General features: G+C 45.1%; 1 protein-coding gene across 5 annotated transcripts in view; it reads right to left on the bottom strand.

The window, feature by feature from the left end:
- Nucleotides 1-19,440, bottom strand: part of PAX2 (paired box 2) — a 137,340-nt gene extending 117,900 nt beyond the window's left edge. For 2 of the 5 annotated variants that reach the window (XM_060769224.2, XM_060769226.2), the window contains exons 1-3: nucleotides 19,164-19,300; nucleotides 12,198-12,366; nucleotides 11,086-11,283 (exon numbers count right to left, since the gene is read on the bottom strand). In XM_060769224.2, the coding sequence (XP_060625207.1) occupies nucleotides 11,086-11,283; nucleotides 12,198-12,366; nucleotides 19,164-19,206 (410 nt within the window). In that variant the 5' untranslated portion in view covers nucleotides 19,207-19,300. Of the gene's footprint in view, nucleotides 1-11,085; nucleotides 11,284-12,197; nucleotides 12,367-19,163 lie in introns of all 5 variants that reach the window. The other 3 variants (XM_060769225.2, XM_067466945.1, XM_060769227.2) reach the window with 2 other exon arrangements.
- Nucleotides 19,441-20,966: the final 1,526 nt, after the last annotated feature.

The following is a 20,966-nucleotide window of genomic DNA, read 5'->3' as shown; positions in this document are numbered from 1 at the left end:
AGTAGTGAGAGCACAGAGTAAACGAAAGGAGTGCAAGGGCACAGAAAAAGGAGGCAATTTTCATTCCAAACATCCCACTCTTCTCAGTGTTCTTTGAACGTTACAAGCTATGCAAAATATAGAAAAATGACTTCTTGTTCTGCATAAGAATGTAGTGAGAAATTTGTGAACGCACCCAAAGCACAATTACTACTTACATAGGTACGTCAATAATTTTGTATGAAAATAAATAAATAAGATCAGCCGCAATAAAATTAAGGTCAATTGACATGATGTTCTCACATATTTTCATCAAATACATGCAGTGAGGTTGGACTCTTAAGGTATCCAGAATTCGATGCAGATTACTCAGATCAATTCATTCTTTTATTTTTCTCTTTCATTGATGGCATGTTCTTTGGAAGCTTGTTTAGAACAAGTTAATGCTTTTTTAAGGCTTTGTCCACACAAATAAGAGTTCACGTTTTGAATAATAATAATTATATATTGGAGGAAAGGGGGATTCGGGGTTTTAGATGATTAGGTGGGGCATGGCCAAGGAAAGGTTGGGAACCACTGCTCTAGAGCCTCTTAGCAACAGATCTGGTAGTACGCGTTCATACAATTACCGATAGTTCTGTTTGCTTAGTATCAATGCCTTCTTTGGGTAGGACAGACTCTTGATCAGTGGTTCCCAACCTGTGGTCTGTGGACCACCAATGGTCTGCTAGAACTAAAATATTGTCCACGGCCTCACCATTTCTACACCATTGCAACAAGAGTGACTGGTGTTGTGAAACCCTCTTATAATGCCAAGGATTATTAAATATGGTTTTCTGTGGGTGAATAGATGGCGACTGCTGGATGGCATATGTTCTGCATCAGAAACTAGAGCTGATGTGGTCTATCAAATACAATTTTCTGAATCAGCACCCCAAATAACCAAACTGAATCTAAAGTTGACCAAAAACTAATTTGTAATCCTTTTAGTATAATGTTAGAGAGTGGTTCCTGGTCAAAGTGGTCCCTGGTCAAGTGGTCCCTGGTCAAAAAAATGTTGGGAACCACTGCCCTAGATCATGCACCGTCTGCTTCAAAACCTCTCACCTGGTATACACAGCAACTTGGGGTCTGCTCTGCTTACTGAATCATGGAGATCAACACCATTCTGGATTATGATATTAATTATTCCCTATGCTAATATTAGGAAACAAACAAAAAATCAGTACGAGGGGCACACAGCAGGGGCAATGTACGCTATTTAACAAATGGATGGAGAACTAGAAATTATTTTTAAAAGTGTCCGACAGCTCTGTGAAAGTGTTATGTTGCTGCTGATAGTTGCATTGGTTTTGAATTATTATTATTATTATTATTATTATTATTATTATTATTATTATTTATAGACCACCCTCTCTCCCCAAGGGGACTCGAAGTGGTTGAATACAAGCTATACCATCCAAGTAGTCTCTACTATGAATAACTCTGGCTGCAATGCAATAGTTACTTACTTGGGAGTAAATCCCATTGAATTTAGCAGGATTTCCATATGAGTAGAGATTTATAAGACTGCACTTAGCCAATTGTAGAGCAATGTAATGAAAAACATTATCTAAAACCAATAGCCATTCCCAGTGCTGTACTTATATAAGATTAGGAAATAATGCACCTGCAATCTATCACACCCAGTAAACACCAAAGCCTGCCATGTGTTCAGACCTTTCTGGCTACATATGTATTATAACCTAAAGAGCCCACAATTTTATACTGCACAATTAGCAGACTTTTTTGTTTCTTTTCTTCACATACTGACGTAATAAGAAGCACAATGCAGCATTACGGGAAATACTATAAAATAAATGATGTTAACAATAATAGTCTGTTTCAGTATATGATTGTTTATCAATCGGCTAATGGTTCATAATGCAGAATTATATTAGAATTGTCAGTTTCAGAAACTGCCAACTTTGCTTAACATTTTTGCTCTTTCGTAGAAAACATATTATAATTATGTCATTTATAAATTTAACATGATACTGGTTTTTAAAAGTTGCCTGGCAGCTTTCCACAGCTCTTTTTTAGTCAATATACAAGTGTAGTATATGTTGTATCTGGCTCAGAAACATACACCAAGAAATAGAAAGAGGAAGAGCACATTATGTTGAAAAAGCAGCTATCTGCAACCTTGACTATGGAGGAGCAACTGAAGTAGATGCCATACATTTCCAGCAAAGGTCGCTCATGGCACAGGCTGATTAGGAGCAATTGCAGGTTTAGTAACTATGTCACATAGGATTGCCAAAGTATCCAAAAAGTGTTTTTGTCTGCTCCTGTGATTTTCACAGTGGTTTGATAGGCAAAACGCAGAAGGTAATGTGCTTTGTGATATGGAGTTCAACACTATCTGGCACTAAATGCTGCAGATGAAACTGCTGTTAAAGACGCAGCCACAAAAGTTGGCAAACCTATTTAAATCAGCACTCGCCCAAGAGCGGTCAATGGTATGCACACATACATATGCATGCTACGCGTGCACACACACAGAATGAGTTAAATTAAGAACACACAGTACTCACACTCTCTTGCCACTTGAGGCAGAAAATTTGACAAGCACCTTCTTCTTACTGGCAGTATAAATATGACAAGAATAACTTCGACCACCATCAATATGCCCAAATGAGCTGCCTGGATCTGCCACCTTTCTCTGCCCAATGGCAGGGCAAGCTCTGCTTTCACGCATCATCATCCAGCTTTTAGAAATAGCTGACAAATTCCAAACTAATATGCACTGAGGGAAGATACACATGGAAGCAGGCATGTAGTCAGGGGGGGCTTCAGCCCCCCCCCCCCCCGAAATTCTCATGGTGGTTCGCGAAAAGGCCTTACTGGTGCATTATTTAAACTGTTATGTTTATTCATATCATGATCTGATCACCATACTCAATATATCCCATATGCATGGGGGTATTGGGGTAATGATACAAAAGGTTTGCTAGGGTAGACCCTCTTTCACTCAGATTCAGCCCCCCCCCCGAAACTCTGCCCCCCGAACTCCCCCTGAAAAAAACTCAGCCCCCCCCCCCCCCCCCCGAATCGAAATCCTGGCTACGGGCCTGCATGGAAGTGCCCAACATTTCAAACAAAGGGACTCAGTACAATCCAATGAATTGAGGAAAGTCCAATTAAACTAAACCAAAAGCAGAAAAATGGCCTTCATGAGATTTGTACGCAATAATCAGAAAAGTTCTGTCCATTTCTAATGCTGAAAGTAATATATTACTCCCATGTTGTGCCGCTTCATAGTCTATAGCACAGGATTTTGCTGAATAATATAAAAAATACATTACATATATAAACCCAGCTGCAATATGTCTTCTCTTGTATTTGTCATCCATAGCCTGGTTGCTCCACGGACATATCTTTTGTTGCTGTTTATTCATTCAGTCGCTTCTGACTCTTTGTGACCTCACGGACCAGCCCACGCCAGAGCTCCCTGTCGGCCAGCCGTCACCACCCCCAGCTCCTTTACGGTCAAGCCATCCATCCACCTTGCCCTTGGTTGGCCCTTCTTCCTTTTTCCTTCCATTTTCCCCAGCATAATTGTCTTCTCTAAGCTTTCCTGTCTTCTCATTATGTGGCCAAAACATATCTTTACTGACATATTTTTACTGTTTGTTTATAGGAAGCTGCATATTTTAAACTATCTACCCATCAAATATCTTTAAATACCTTCTCACAGGCACTTTATCTGTTACAGACTTATTTTATGAGGGTGCATCCCAAGTCTCTCTTACAACTAAACTTGTGTTATGAACATGCCTCTGTGCTTCCCTGGTCTCTCTCTCTATGAGTCACCGCACAGAGCAGAATAGAATAACAAAGGCACAAAAAAAGACACAGGTACATATATGGGCAAAAGGAAACAAAGTACTAAATATTTTTCAACATTGATAATCAACACATTTATAAAGAGGCAAACAGCAATTCTAATAGGAGGAGCAATCCTATCTAAAGCTGTGTTTTGCTGAAGGGTGAAAGGAGGAGGAGGAAGAGGAGGAGGAGTGCATTGCTGGTGCGGGTGAGTGTAAGAGATAGGCCAATTTAACTGTACAACAGAATACTTGTAACACAATGTACCAAGAGCACCCTCATACATTTCCTCCTTAAACATATAGTTTAACATTCCAGTTAAATATACTCTTAAGACGCCAAATACAGCCGCAAGGAAACAGCACATCTTGTTCTTCAAGAGCCAAAGTTTTGCTCAGACTGCGCAAAATGACCCAATATTTCTAGTTTTAAGACATGTCATATAAATTTCATAGCATTAACATCTGCAAAACTGTTTCTTTATTACTTTAATATGAGAGGATTCTGGAAAACTTTATTTTCTGGGGAGGGGAGGGATGGAGGGCAACTCCTAGTAAATTGTCTTATGATGTCCTAAAATAGTTTTTTTGGGCAATGTGGGCAAAAGAAAATGAGAGTGAGACAACTCTTTTCATTCCGTCCTCCCCTCCCCTGTGGCCTCTCTATCTCTCTTTATTGTTTTCCCGAATGTATGAAGATTACAACTTATCCACTTGTCTCACGCACATATTGGAAGTGTTTTGTTTTTGGATTCTGAACATAACCTTTCTTCCTTTCTGTGCTCTTCGGTGTGTGTTCATAGAAGCTAATGGGTTAAAAGCCACAATCAGGGCCCTTCCACATAGTCATATAATCCAGAATATCAAGGCAGGAAATCCTACAATATCTGCTTGGAACTGGGCTATCTGAGTCTACACTTTTATTTATTTATTTATTTATTTATTTAAAACTTTTATATTCCGATCTTCTCACCTTCGTAGAAGGACTCAGACCGGCTTACAGCAAGGATTCAATGCTACTAATACAAGTTAAAACATCATACAATAATACAAGATTAAAATACAAATAGATAAAATACATATATACCAAATCGCCAAGGTAAAATCATGTTCAACTCAGTCCGCATATGTGGTCACTCACTTTGGTCTGTAACCAGTCTCAGCCATTATTCTGGGAATACTTCATTCCATAACCAGGATTTCCCTAGCCATATATTCCAGTTCAAAGCAGAAATAGGCAATTAGCTATGTGGAAAGGGCCTCAAAGGGAAAAGTATCAGAACTTCCTGGGCTGTCTCGTTCATTCCTCCTCCTGTAACTCTCAATGCTAGACACAAGAGTCCCTTCACTATTTTCTGTCATTACTCATGTCATGGCCTTAAACTGGATCATTTCTTACATACCTCAGATTCCAGGAGCCAATCCCTGGAATGAACTAGTAAACCAAAGTAAGGAGCAAGTATGCGGAGACCCTCGCTTTTTCAGATCTTCTCACAGGTAGAATGAAGTGACTCGCTTTGTATATAATATTTATACTGGGTTGCTGTGAGTTTTCCAGGCTGTATGGCCATGTTCCAGAAACATTCTCTCCTGGTCATACAGCCCGGAAAACTCACAGCAACCCAGTGATTCCGACCGTGAAAGCCTTCGACAACACAGTATTTATACTGTTTCCCCGAGAACTGGTTTGATCAGATTAAATGACAAAACAATAGTCTTCTTAGTACATTTTACTTAATTCCAGGCGTAGACTGAGTAAAGAGCCAAATGAATAAGAAGCACTCGATTCTCAATTGTATATTTGTAACAATTGTGGAATATACGGTACTCTCAGTAATATGCCATCTAAAGGCACTTTACCACTGATTTAGGACTGACTGCGTTCCCTCATCTCTCCTTGGAAGCCCTATACCAGTTATATCCTACCTTGTTCATGCCCAGTGTTATTTTTTAAATTTTAAACTATTACATTTGGCCCGGCCATAAGTTTTTAAATTATTATTTTTTGTCGTGTCAGGAGCGACTTGAGAAACTGCAAGCTGCTTCTGGTGTGAGAGAATTGAACGTCTGCAAGGACCTTGCCCAGAGGACGCCTGGATGATTTGATGTTTTATCATCCTTGTGGGAGGCTTCTCTCATGTCTCCGCATGTGGAGCTGGGGTTGATAGAGGGAGCTCATCCATGCTCCCCCGGATTCGAACCTGCAACCTGTCGGTCTTCAGTCCTGCCGGCACAGGGGTTTAACCCACTGTACCACCGGGGGCTCCTAGGTTTTTAAATGCTTGTGGGTTATTGTTTACTGTTTATTGTTTATGTGATTTAAATTAATTGTATTGTATTGATTGTTTTTGTTATTGCTTTGGTTATTATATACTGTGGGCTTGGCCTCATGTAAGTCGCACCAAGTCCCTTGAGGAGATAGTAGCGGGGTATAAATAAAGTTTCATTATTATTATTATTATTATTATTATTATTATTATTATTATTATTTTCTCACATGCCAGGTGTTACCTGCAGTCACTGCTAGGGAAATTCTTACTGGACTGAAAAACTGCTATCTATCTATGCAATATTTAAAAGTTCTCAAAACAAGGACCTTAATACAACAACTAAGGGTAATATATTATAGTACTGATTAGAAAACCAGTAATAGGAGAATACTGCATATATCGGTTGCTGTGAGTTTTCCGAGCTGTATGGCTATGTTCCAGAAGCCTGGAAAACTCACAGCCTTGAAAGCCTCTAACAACACACTGCATAAATATTGCACCCATGGATAAAAATACTACAAACATAGGATTTAATACTGCAAACACAAGATTTCAGAGGCATCGCTCTGTCTAAGGAACGGAATTCTGCATATTGTACTAGACACAGTTTTTAACACATGCATATGGCTTACACAATCCTCACGCAACCCATCAACGTGGACAGAAATGTGTGCACAAATCCTGACTGCAATATAGATTGTATGATCCTTCCCTACAGACAATGACAGCCCCCCAGCTCGAAAGGATACCCGGAGATGCCTTGCAGCCTTTCTGCACCAGCCAAGGAGGCTTTGCTGCATTCAGGAGGAACATCCTGTTCTTTCACAAGTCCTAAATTAAACCAATTGATGCACTGTCCTATTCTGTCCCTTGACTGTTCATCCAGAGCTGCGTTCAAAGACGCCCTAATGTCAAACCATTATTACTTTAATACCTAGCTGAGGCAGTAGAATTTGGGTGTTGTTGCTGCATTTTTTTGGGAAGTTGTCTAATTAACTAATCAGTATTATGTTAGTCTGTTCATAACCTAATAACCATTTTAATACAGATGGCCCACAGAAGGATAATTTCCTGCAATAGCCTAGTAGTGGATTGCAGAGAGACTGTGTATGGGGAGGATCTCTTTGAAGCCAAGGTACATTCTCCCAGCTAATTTGACTTACAGTTTTGACATCATTTTGGATAATTCTGTCATTTTCAACATCATTTTTTTTATTAAAAAAAAACATTTTTTTTAAAAAAAACCATCTACGGCAACCACATGAATCAAAACAAAGCATTGTTCTATTCCTTGATGACGTAAATGGCTTCTGTATTTTTAAGACTCAAATTCGTATGTATTGCATGATTAACTATTTAGCCAAGCAGCTGTAGAGATAGATAGCAGAGGCAGTTATGTCCATCTGGATACAAGTGTCTCTGTGGGGCCACATTCTATAATACTTTTTTCCCTCCATAATCTTTAATACTTAACAGCAGCTGCCCTATCCTGCAATTTAGAGCAGGAAACACATGTGTACCTTCGTTGGTTTATCCCCAAATATACCCATGCAGATACCTATAACGTTGTTTTTGCACAAGTTCTTGGATAAGCACGCAGCTGCCAAGCTAGGTTAAAAATTAATAAATTTTAAATTCTGCATAAATCACACCCTGCATGTTTGTAGTGATGATTGGTGACAACGAAAATGTTAATGTGCTTGTATTATACATCTCAGCTAGATGCCGTTTAGCACAACTAATTGTGGATCTCCCCAAAGCACAATTGCCGAATCACCTCACAGGACCTTTATTTTTCTACATTAGCACAACGAATAAGGGCATCTTTCACTTTCAGTCCACAATGTCTGCCTCTGTTTTATTCCTGCCTATTGTGAGTATGCAAACTCCCCTCCCAGAACTGGATTTTCACAGAGCTTCTATCAGGATGATTCGGATTCTGTTGTCTCAACACAGGCACTTCATTTTACAATGGTGATATATAAGTTTGAGAGAAAGAGAAACAAGGGAAAGGTCTATCCAGGCATTATGGGGGATATGGACTACAAATCTGTGTATAACACAAGCATTTTACTTGAAATATTTTTTTAGCCTGTCAGAAGTGACTTGAGAAACTGCAAGTCGCTTCTGGTGTTAGAGAATGAGCCATCTGCAGAGATGTTACCCAGGGGACGTCCGGATGTGCTACCATCCTGTGAGAGTCTTCTCTCATGTCCCTGCATGGAACTGGAGCTGACAGACAGGAACTCACCCCATCTCACGGATTCAAACCATCAACCTTCACTGGGTTGTTGAAGTTTTTTCGGGCTATATGGCCATGTTCTAGAAGCAATCTCTACTGACGTTTCATCTGCATTCTCACAACCTCTGAGGATGCCCTGCCATAGATGCAGGCAAAACGTCAGGAGAGAATGCTTCTAGAACATGGCCTTATAGCCCGAAAAAACCTACAACAACCCAGTGATTCCGGCCATGAAAGCCTTCAACAATACATCAACCTTCAGGTCAGCAGTTCAGGCGACACAAGGGTTTAACCCAATGTGCCACCGTAGCTCCCAAATATTTTTGTATAGCACATACACTGATGCACTTTTCTGGCACTGTCCTACTTTGCCCCCTGAATTCAGGGATGCCTTCAAAGACACTCTAATATCAAACTGTGATTTACTTCAGGACACATATTTAAACTCCATATAATCCGAAACTTGGGAAGAAACAAAAAGAATTCTAGTATTTTACTTAAAATATTTTTGTACAGCACATACTCTGGTGCACTTTTCTGGCAATGTCCTATTTTGCCCCCTGAATTCAAAGACACTCTAACATCACACTGTGATTTACTTCAGGACGCATATTTGAACTCCATTTACCCAGAAACTTGGGGAGAAACAAAAGGAATCTTAGTATTTTACTTGAAATATTTCCGTGCAGCACATACACTGATACACTTTTTGGCACTGTACTATTTTGCCCCCAATTTCAGCGCTGCCTCAAAGATACTGTATGTGTTATTTCAGAACACATATTTAGACTCCAAATACCCAGAAATTTGAGAAGACACAAAATGAACGCTAGCATTTTTCTTCAAAAATTTGTGTATAGCACACAAGTGGGGGAACTGTCCTGTTCTGCCCCAATTGTTCTTTCAGGGCTGCCTTCCAGACAATCCCTATATCCCAGGATCTGATCCCAGTTTTTCTGTTTATGCCAGATTATCTGGCAGTGCGGATTCATATAATCCAGTTTAAAGCGGAAAACCAGGGATCAGATCCTGGGATATAGGGCCCGTCTGGAAGGGCTCCTGGATCCAGAAACTTGGGAAGAAACAGAAGGAGGGAAGAAGCGTACACAAGGTATACAAAATAGTAAAATCTAGATAATGAAAAAGAGAGAAACCACTGCCGGCACACTTACAAAGAGAGGAAAAGACATGCTCCTTTGTGACCCATCAACTGAGGAAAATAATAATATCCCTTTCATAGTTGTCAGTTTCCCCAAGAAGCATTGCTTTGAGTGCAAAGAAGGATATCTCCTTGGAAGGAGCAGCAAAGGGGTGAGTAAGTGGGCTCTGTTTGCTGGAGACAAATAACCATTTGGTCTTTGAATGGTGTGACGGTGAGATCTAGAAGCACTTCCTCTTTACAAGCTGAATGGCCAATAGCAATGCTGTATGTGTGTGTCAGGAGAGACTTGAGAAACTGCAAGTCACTTTTGCTGTGAGAGAATTGGCTGTCTGCAAGTACGTTGCCCAGGGGATGCCCGGATGTTTTGATGTTTTACTAAGAGCAATGAGAGCACCCGGTGGCGCAGTGGGTTAAACCCTTATGCCGACAGAGATTCAAATCCGGGACAGCACAGATGAGCTCCCTCTGTCAGCTCCAACTCCCCATGTGGGGACATGAGAGAAGCCTCCCACAAGGATGGTAAAACATCAACACATCTGGGCATCCTCAGGCAATGTCCTTGCAGACAGTCAACAGGTTGGAGGTTCAAATTCCGGGAGAGCATGGATGAGCTCCCTCTGTCAGCTCCAGCTCTCCATGTGGGGACATGAGAGAAGCCTGCCACAATTAGGGTAAAACATCAAAACATCCGGGCGTCCCTTGGGCAACGTCCTTGCAGACAGCCAACAGTTTGGAGGTTCAAATCAGGGAGAAATGGATGAGCTCCCTCTGTCAGCTTCAGCTCCTCATGTGTGGACATGAGAGAAGCCTCCCACAAGGATGGTAAGACATCAAAACATCCGGGCGTCCCCGGGCAATGTCCTTACAGACAGCCAACAGATTGGAGGTTCAAATCCGGGGGAGCAAGGATGAGCTCCCCCTGTCAGCTCCAGCTCCCCGTGTGGGGACATGAGAGAAGCCTCTCACAAGGATGGTAAAATATCAAAATATCTGGGCGTCCCTTGGGCAACGTCCTTGCAGACAGCCAATTCTCTCACACCAGAAGCAACTGACACATGCACACACAAAAAACTTCATCACACTAGAGAAAAAAAATCCACTTCAAATCTGGTTTCTGCCTCCTGCAGAATTTTTGTATTTGTAGTTTAATAGTCTCACTAAACTACAAACTCCAGAATTTGTAGTTTAGTGAGACTATTAAACTACAAATACAAAAATTCTGCAGGAGGCAGAAACCTGATTTGAAGTGGATTTTTTTCTCTAGTGTGAATAACCAGCATGAGCAATCAAAGGTAAAACATTTTTCTCAGTGTGGTAAATTCAAGAGAGGCCAAGAAGTTGTCCTCTCCCTACAATCAGTCTGGCCATGTCCGGAGGCGAATGGGAGCCGGACGTTTGTTTTGTTTGTTTTGGGTGGGAGAGGAGGCGTCGGGGCGATCGCTTTGGGGATTATGACCAAGTCGGTTGAGGAGAGGCGCCTTGTGTGTGTGTTTCTCGACCTTTGGGGAGGCCTCTTTCTTGGGGGACTTTGTAGGGGGACAGGAAAGGAGTCTGGTGCCTTACCTGTTGATGGAGGACACGCTGGGGACGGTGTCGTTGTCGCAGATGCCTTCGGCCAGTAGCCGGTCGCGGATCTCCCAGGCGAACATGGTGGGGTTCTGCCTCTTGTACTCGGCGATCTTGTCCACCACTTTGGGGGTGGCCACTTTGGGCTTGGAGCCGCCAATCACGCCGGGCTTGATGCTCCCCGTCTCGTAGTACCTGGCCCACGAGGGGAAGAAGGAGAAGGAGGAGAAGGCGGCAAAGAGAGAGAGGCTCAGAGTGGGGCTCGAGAAGGTCACGCGCGCGGGGAAAGCTACGGAAGCCCTTCCGCCCGTGTGGAGCCAACCCCTAAGATTCCCCAAGTGGGTGCGCGTGGACAATGGGGTTTGTAGTACTTTTGGAACATCTCGGGTAAGGAAAACTAAGGAGGGGATGGTAACAGCTCAATGTTCTTCAATATCATGCAATCTACATTTCTTGTCACCCTCTGGATGTCATGCAAATGCCCTCCCAAGCTAGGCCCACATCTTTTTCCTCGCTCTCGAGTGTCTCCTTCACCGGGCAATGGAGTTCCGTCCGGGGAAGGGACGGGGAGGGATTGCCACGGATTGCGGGCGTTGCAATCCACGGATTTGAGAGGGACGCCCCCCTCCCTCTCGCTCCCCCTCCCACGGCATGCATCGGGGGGCGGGGCTGCCTCGTCTCCCACTCCCCACCGGAGCCAAGCTCTGCCGAGGGCCCGACCTCCTTCAATGGGCACACAAGCAAAAAAGGCCCCGGCCTGCCGCTTCCCGCTGACCTGGGGCTGGAGAGAAAGTAGGGCCCGGCCTGGCTGAGCTGGGAGGCGGGGAGGGGAGACTTGCCGGCGGGTCTCACAGCAAATGGGGTTGCAATCGGTTTGTTTCTTTGCTGGTGTGGGCTCTCCCCCTCTTTCCGAACCCACAGCAGGTCCCTGTTTTCAGATAGCGCCAGACAAAAGAAAGGAAAAGGAGGCGGGTTGGCTGGGTGGCTCCCTCGGCCTCTCTCTCTCTCTGTGTCTCGGGCTCGGAGGCTGCCTGACCCCACGCCCCCCCCCCCTCCCCAGCCCCGCAATCCCGGGCCTCATGCCCCCACCCGCCCCGCCCGAGGCTCACCTGCCCAGGATCTTGCTCACGCAGCCGTGGCTGACCCGCAGCTGGCGGGAGATGTCGCAGGGCCGGACCCCCTGGTGCGCCAGCTCCACGATGCGCTGCCTCACCACGTCGGGAAGGGGCCTGCCGTTCACGAAGACCCCCCCGAGCTGGTTGACACCCCCGTGCCCTGCTGGGGAGAGAGAACGGAAACACAAGCACCCACGCACACGGGACGGGGCGGGGAGGGGGGAGAGAGGCAGGCATTAGTCGGGGAGGTTCAGGGGGAGTAGAGGACCCCCAGATTGGGGACAGAGGGGGCCTCCAACCCCAGGCTTTCTCGCCCTCCCTCCCTCGCTCGCTTTTCTGCCCATTCTCTCTTGCTTTCCCTCCGGCTGGGACTCAGGGCCCTGCCACACAGACCTATAGCCCAGAATATCAAGGCAGGAAATGCAGCAATATCTGCGTGTGGACTCAGGGCTCTTCCACACAACCCTATATGTCAGAATATCAAGGAAGGAAATCCCACATTATCTGAGTGCGGACTCAGGGCCCTTCCACACAACTCAGAATATCAAGGTAAGAAATGCCACAATATCTGAGTGTGGACTCAGGGCCATTCCACACAACTCAGAATATCAAGGTAAGAAATCCCACAATATTTAAGTGTGGACTCAGGACCTTTCCACACAACTCAGAATATCAAGGCAAGAAATGCCACAATATCTGAGTATGGGCTCAGGGCCCTTCCACACAACTCAGAATATCAAGGCAAGAAATACCACAATATCTGAGTGTGGACTCAGGGCTCTTCCACACCGTCCTATATCTCAGAATGTCAGGACAGGAAATCCCACATTATCTGAGTGCGGACTCAGGGCCCTTCCACACAGCTCTATATCCCAGAACATCAAGGCAGGAAATCCAACATTATCTGAGTGTGGACTCAGATGACCCAGTTCAAAGCAGATATTGTGGGATTTTCCGCTTTGATTTTCTGGGATATAGGGCTGTGTAGAAGGGCTCTGAGTCCACACTGCCATATCTTCCAGTTCAAAGCAGATATTGCGGGATTTCCTGCCATGATGTTCTGGGTTTATATGACTGTGTGGAAGAGCCCTAAGGTCCCATCTACTTGAACAAATGTCATCCAAATTTCAGTCCCACCACCAACTAACAAAAATAGGGACGAGATCCTATGAAAATGCTGGCGAAAGATCAAGGGTAAATGCTGTTGGATACAGCCCGCAAACCACCACCACATCCCAGGTCTCTTCCACACAGCTGACTAAAATCCCACATTATCTGCTTTGAAGTGGTGTATATGGCAGTGTTGACATAGGGCCCTTCCCCACAGCCCTATATCCCAGAATATCAAGGCAGAAAATCCCACAATATCTGCTTTGAGCTGGGTTACCTGACTCCACACTCAGATAATGTGGGATTTCCTACCTTGACAATCTGGGCTATAGGGCTGTGTGGAAGGGCTCTGGGTCCACACTCAGATAATGAGGGATTTCCTGCCGTGATATTCTGGGATATAGGACTGTGTGGATGGGCCCCCAGTGATTCTGGTCGGTGAAAGCCTTCGACAATGTATAGGTATGATACACCTATTTTTATACAGACGGTAAAGTGAATTTTAGCATGGAAGAAGAAACCTAGTTCGATGCAGTCAAACTTATGAAACTACATGATGAGGCCTCGCTAATCCCCAAGCTTACTACACTGGCGTAGTCCTATTCATTTCTATGGGATTCCTCGAGTCCAATAACCACCCAACCCCACCCTTTACCGTGAAAAAATAAACTTGGACTTCTGAATAAAGTTACAAACAATTAACAAAATCAGGGCCCTTCCACACAGCCATATAACCCAGAATATCATGGCAGAAAATCCCACAATATCTGATTTGAACTGGGATATATGGCAATGTGGACTCAACCCACGCAGCCATATATAAATATAACCCAGAATATTGAGGCAGAAAATCCCACAATATCTGAACTGGGATATATGGCAATGTGGACGCAGAAAGCCCACGCAGCCATATATAAATATAGGCCAGAATATTGAGGCAGAAAGTCACACAATATCTGATTTGAACTGGAATAGATGGCAATGTGGACTCAGATAACCCACGCAACCATATATAGATATAACCCAGAATATCGAGGCAAAAAATCCCACAAGATCTGAACTGGGATATATAGCAATGTGGACTCAGAAAGCCCACGCAGCCATATATAAATATAACCCAGAATATTGAGGCAGAAAGTCACACAATATCTGATTTGAACTGGAATAAACGGCAATGTAGACTCAGATAGCCCACGCAGCCATATATAAACATAACCCAGAATATCGAGGCAGAAAATCCCACAATATCTGCTTTGAACTGCATTTTCTGAGTCCACACTGCCATATATTCCAGTTCGAAGCAGAAAATGTGGGCTTTTATGAAGCTGCGTGGAAGGGGTGATATACTTTGCGTGGGGAGGTGACATTTTCCCTTCGCTTTCTGTTAGGTTATGTGTTTCTACGGAGTCGTTTTGAAGGAGGGAAGGAAGAAATCTCAATTGTCAAGCTCCACTCGGTCGGTGGCTTTTGTTTTCGTTGGATTAAGCCGCCTTTAATACAAAATAATGAAAATAATCTGTTCGGACAGGCCTCAAGGAAGGGATTGATGACATTAGAAATATTTCTGGAGGAATAAATAAAAATACTGGAGGGGAAAGAGGAGGTTCGGGATTGGCAAGATGAGGCGGTTTGAACGGATCGTGGAGCAGTTCCATATATTTCTTACGGTGATGATGAAGATAATAATAAGAAGCCTGGCCCGAAGTGAAGCCTGCTAAGAGGGACACAAGGGATGAGCCCTTTGGGAGGGAATGCTGCAGTGAAACTGGAGAGACTGGGAAACGGCGAGGGGAAAGCGGCAAGCGGGGCGATCCCGGGTTTTTCCCGCGGCGGAGGGGAGAAAGGGAAGCCCCGCTTCCTGAAAAACGATCTGTTTGTGTTTTTGTACACCCCTTCCCTCTCCCCGCCGCCCTCCCCTCTCTGTGTGTGTTTGTGACACTGACTTATTGGCTCTGAGCGCCGTGGAAACTCTCCTTGCCCTGCGATCGATCCCGAGCCTCCTCGCCAATCGCTCTTGTCACTGCCTCCCTTCCCGGCGCGGAGGCACCACCGCATTGCAAAGCGCCTGCCCTCCTTGCCTTCTCCCTTCATGCCCACTTCGCTCCCCGAATTTGTCGGAAATCGGTGGAGAAGACGGGATTTAGGGGTTTTTTTTGTTTCTGTTGTTGTTTCGAACGGGGTGAATGAGTGGCCTCTCTCTCTCTGTCTCTGTCTCTCTCTTTCTCCCCTCTGCCTGCCTCGGTTTGTTTTCTCCCTTTGGTCCGGGTCCCCTTTTGCAGATGTTGCCTCTAAAGTTACCGGCAGGCAATTTCTCCCGCACCTCGTTGCTGAATAATTCAGCGCACCTTTGATAACTCGCATTACAGAGTATTAACAGGCAACAGATGCAAAAAAGATTAAGGGATTAATAATTCAGATTATTGCACCTGCCTCTTCCCGAGCGAGGAGCACACCGGACCCCGTTGGCCTTCGCGGTGGCTCCTCGTCCAGGGCCCTTCTTCCTGGACCCATCTACACGACACATCCAGAAAGGGAGTTTAAGCGCATTGAACTGCATTACCCGGCAGTGTAGACTCATACAGTTCAACTGCATTGAACTACATTCTATGGCAGTCCAGATTCATATAAGGCAGCTCAATGCAGTTCAACTGTATATGGAAACTGCATTCAATATAATGCAGTTCAACTCATATAATGCAGTTCAACATACAGAGTTCGACTGTATATGGACACTGTATTATATGGCAGTCCAGACTCAACTGTATATGGAAACTATATTATTATATGACAGTCCAGACTCATATAATGCAGTTCAATGTAATACAGTTCAATATAAAGAGTTCAACTGTATATGGAAACTCTTTTATATGGCAGTCCAGACTCATATAATGCAGTTCAATGCAACTGTATATGGAAACTGCATTATAGGGCAGTCCAGACTCATATAATGCAGTTCAATATAACTCATATAATGCAGTTCAACATACAGAGGTCAACTGTATATGGAAACTATTATATGGCAGTCCAGACTCATATAATGCAGTTCAACTGGATATAGAAACTGCATTATAGGGCAGTTCAATTCATATAATGCAGTTCAATATACAGAGTTCAACTGTATATGGAAACTATTATATGGCAGTCCAGACTCATATAATGCAGTTCAATGCAACTGTATATGGAAACTGCATTATAGGACAGTTCAACTCATATAATGCAGTTCAACATACAGAGTTCAACTGTATATGGAAACTATTATATGGCAGTCCAGACTCATATAATGCAATTCAACTGTATATGGAAACTATTATATGGAAATCCTGACTCATATAATGCAGTTCAACTGCATATGGAAACTGCATTATAGGGCAGTTCAATTCATATAATGCAGTTCAATATACAGAATTCAACTGTATATGGAAACTCTATTATATGGCTGTCCAGATCCATACAATGCAGTTCAATGTATATGGAAACTGTATTATAGGGCAGTCCAGATTCATATAATGCAGTTCAATATAATTCAGTTCAATTCATATAATGCAGTTCAATATACAGAGTTCAACTGTATACGGAAACTCTATTATATGGCAGTCCAGACTCATACAATGCAGTTAAATGCAAATGTATATGGAAACTGTATTATAGGGCAGTCCAAACTCATAAAATGCAGCTCAATACAGTTCAACTGTATACGGAAACTGTATTATAGGGAAGTCTAGGGCCCTTCCATGCAGACTTATATCCCAGAATATCAAAGTAAAAAAAACCCACATTATCTGAGTGTGGACTCAGTTAACCCAGGATCCTTTCATACAATCCTATCTCCCAGAATATCAAGGCAGAAAATCCCACAATATCTGCTTTGAACTGAGTTACCTGATAATGTGGGATTTTCTGCTTTGATATTCTGGGATATAGGGCTGTCTGGAAGGGCCCCTAGACCCATATAACTGTATGAGTCTGTATAGATGGGGATCCTGTCCTTCTTTTATATTAAATGTGTGTGATGTCCTTCCCTTATATGAAATGCGTGTTTTGTGTCTGGGGCCTCATCTACGGCCCCTTCCACACAGCTGAATAAAATCCCACATTATGTGCTTTGAATCGGAATATATGGCAGTGTGGACTCACTCAGATAACCCAGTTCAGATCAGATCTTGTGGGTTTTTCTGCCTTGCTATGCTGGGTTATAGGGCTGTGTGGAAGGTGTAATATAATGCAGAGAGTGTAAACAAATTGAACTGCAGTATATGGCAGTGTAGACTTATATAACGCAGTTCAACTTGCATTATAGGGCAGGATAGATGTGTACCCCAACCCTTCCTTTATATTAAATGGGTACTACATAATATCATGTAATGCCATTTCAGGATAGATGTGCTCTAACTACATAAAGTCATATGATGCCATTTCAGAATAGAGTTTGAAGTGCATTGAACGGCATTGTATGGCAGTTTAGACTTATATAAAGCAGCATTATATGGTAGTATAGATGGGGGACTCCCGTCCTTCCGTTATATTAAATGTGCCCCATCTACATATAATTTCTGCAATTTTAGAATAGAGTTTGAAGCGCATTGAACGGCATTGTATGGCAGTGCAGGTTCACAGTCTCCAGCTCAATGCGATTAACCTGCATTGTGGAAACTACATTATGTGGCACTCAATGCCTGGCGGAGTAGGCGGAATCTCTCCGTTTCTAAAGCAGCTCAAAACAGAAAGAAGACTCGGGCCACCCGATTAGTTTTCCGTGGTTCTAGCTCTAAGGAGAAACCCGGCCTCTTGAAACATGTTCACATCCTATTACCCGAATTTGGTCCCCCCAAAAGTGCACTTAAATGGCCAAAACTCCTTTTCAAAATTATAAAACCATAGAGAATTATTTAGAAACAACCTTTTTTTCCATGTAAACGGGATGCTTTGCGCTTTTCCTTGTCTCAAAAACAAGCACACGAATTTCTATTTCTTTCCCTGGAAGTGGCGCTTTGTTTTGCTTTGTGTTACCTTGGACATACGATCCCGAAAAGGCGAAGGGTGGGAAAGGCTTGGCTTTGGGTGAGAAGATGTCCTTAGGATTGCCCTAACTCCTTCCCTCCCGTTCCCCGTCGTCCTCCCCAGTCTCCCCACTCCAGAAGCCGCTTCTTACACTAAAGGGGGGTTTGCTGGGGTAGAGTGGCCGCCGTCCGTCCTCCCCAAACCCTTGTTACGAAGTGGGTCTCGTTAGCAAAGGAAGGAACTACATTTGGAGGGCTCTCCCACATAGCCCTATATCCCAGAATAGCAAGGCTGAAAATCCCACAAAATCTGCTTTGAATTGGGTTATCCGAGTCCACACTGCCATATATCCCAGTTCAAATAATAATGTGAGGTTTTATTCAACTGTGTGGAAGGGGGCTGAGATAGAGAGGCCTGAGGAAAGGGAGGGAAACGCGAAGGGAGAAGGATTCACAACCCAAATTCCCGAGAAGAAGATAAAGGAGAAGGAGGAGGAGGAGAATGACATTTTGGCCTCTTCTTCCCCGGTTTCCAACGCTTCATCGAAGTGCTAAAGAAGAAGATGCCAGCCAGGCTCAGAGCGAGCCCGGAAACAGCACAACAACAACAACACCCCTGAAAGCTTAGACTTCAAAGCTGGAGGACTACACTTAAGAGGAAGAGTAATATCGGGCTTTGAGATGTGGTTCTGCCGCTGCCTTCCGGGTGTCGGGAAGCCTCGCTTTCGTTTTCTCCCACGACTGACTCGGAACTCAGGCCTGAGACAGAAGCGAGGACGGCAGAAAAGGGGGGTGAAGGGACTAAGGAGGGGGGCTGAGGGGCAAAGGGGGGCTTGCGGGGGCCGGTACTCACGGTGCATCGCGGAGAAGGGGTCTGCTTTGCAGTGCATATCCATGGGCAGGCAGAGGAAGGGGAAGAAGTCGGCTGACGCCGCCGTGTTGTCGCCGCCGAGGTGCAACTTCGGGACTTGGGGCAGAATGGGGCCGAAGGAGGGCCAGGAAGAGAGGCGAAGAAGGGCTCTCTCTCTCTCTGGTGCTGCTGGGACGGGACTTTCCCCTCTCAGGGTCCTCCCCGCGGGCAGGTGGGGCGGCGGCGAGGAGGCATCGCGGTTCCGGCTCCTTCGGCCAAGTTAGGCGGCTCGGCTCGGCTCCCTTTCCCGACTTCGGCCTCCGTTTCCCCCTTTTCCTCTTCCTCCCCCCACCCGCCTCTTTCTTTCCCTCTTTCGTTTGTTTTGCGGAAGGATGCGCTTGCCACGAGCTGTGCCTGGAGAATGGAGCTCCCTCCGCCCGTGCGTGCCTCTCTAAAAGCAGCAAAGCCCCCTCCAGCTCGCACCCCGAGCCCTCCCTTTCCCCCCTCCCTCCCTCTCTCCCTCCTTCCTTCTTCCAGGCACACGCGCACCTCCACCCCTCCCTCCCTCCCTCCTCCCCCCCTCCCTCCCTCGCCCGGCGGAGAGAGAGATGGATGACTTGTCAGACAAAGGCAATAGATTCCAACACTCTCGGATTCGCCAACGCGCTGCTTTGCCCCGGCCCCCGCCGGCCTGTCATTCCTCCCCCCTCCCCAAAAAAGAAGAAGAAGATGAAGGAGGAGGAAGGAGGGAGGGAGGGGGAAAAAAAAGAGGAGCGGCGGGACGAAACTCGACGAGAGGAGCCGCAACTCCGAAAGAAAGGCGGGAGGGGAACGCTACCTGCCCGGCGCTTTGTTTTCCTGGGCCTGGACCGAGCCGGTAAACACGCCTTTGGGTTTGTTTTTGTTTACTAGGGGTGTGTGTCTCTGTGTTTGTGTGTGTGGTTTCCTCTGCCGCCATGGAAGGCCTTCACCTGCCAGGGAAACGCTCCGGATCGAAGTCTCTCTCCCTTTCCACCCCCGCTTCTCCCCGGTTTGGTCGTTTCCCTCTCGAGTGGGCCTTGGTTCGGGTTTGGGCACGGGGAGGACTTCCAGGGAAGCGGAGGGGCAAAACGAAGAGGCGGGGAGACCGAGGAGCCACTTTGTAGGCAGCCCTCGCAGGCCTGACGCCGCTTGACCCGCCTGTACAAGCCGTTTAGCCGCTTGACTTCTCAATCCATAAACTTCCCAGATAGTTCAGCTTCGGTTTTCCCTGTGTCTGGGCTTTCTCAGCGCTCCCCGCGTGTTCGTGTCCATTCTGGCCATTTCAGAAGCAATGTTGAGAACCTCACTTTACTGTTTTCCGACTCCCCTCTCTCCATTTCAAAAGCAATGTTTAGAATCCCACCTTGCTGTTTTCCGACTCCCCTCTCTTCGTGAGACATGAGAGAAGCCTCCCACAGGATGGTAATATGTCCCCTGGGTAACGTCCTTGCAGACGGCCAATTCTCACACACCAGAAACGACTTGCAGTTTCTCAAGCCGCTCCCGCTATGTTGGATGGCAAGGCAGGTCAAACAGAGGGGTGGGTTGCTGAGAGTTTTTCAAACTATATGGCCATATTTCCCTGGGCAACGTCCTTGCAGACGGCTAATTCTCTCACACCAGAAGCGACTTGCCATTTCTCAAGCAAGTAAGATGGCAAGATGTGACAATGTTAGATGGCAAGACCTGGCAATAGAGGGAGGGTTGGTGTGAATTTTTGGAACTATATGACCATATTCCCCTGGGCAACGTCTTTGCAGACGGCCAATTCTCTGACACCAGAAG

This window comes from Anolis sagrei, chromosome 3 (assembly GCF_037176765.1).
Source record: "Anolis sagrei isolate rAnoSag1 chromosome 3, rAnoSag1.mat, whole genome shotgun sequence".
NCBI lineage: Eukaryota > Metazoa > Chordata > Lepidosauria > Squamata > Dactyloidae > Anolis > Anolis sagrei.
This window is presented reverse-complemented; position numbering and strand designations above follow the sequence as displayed.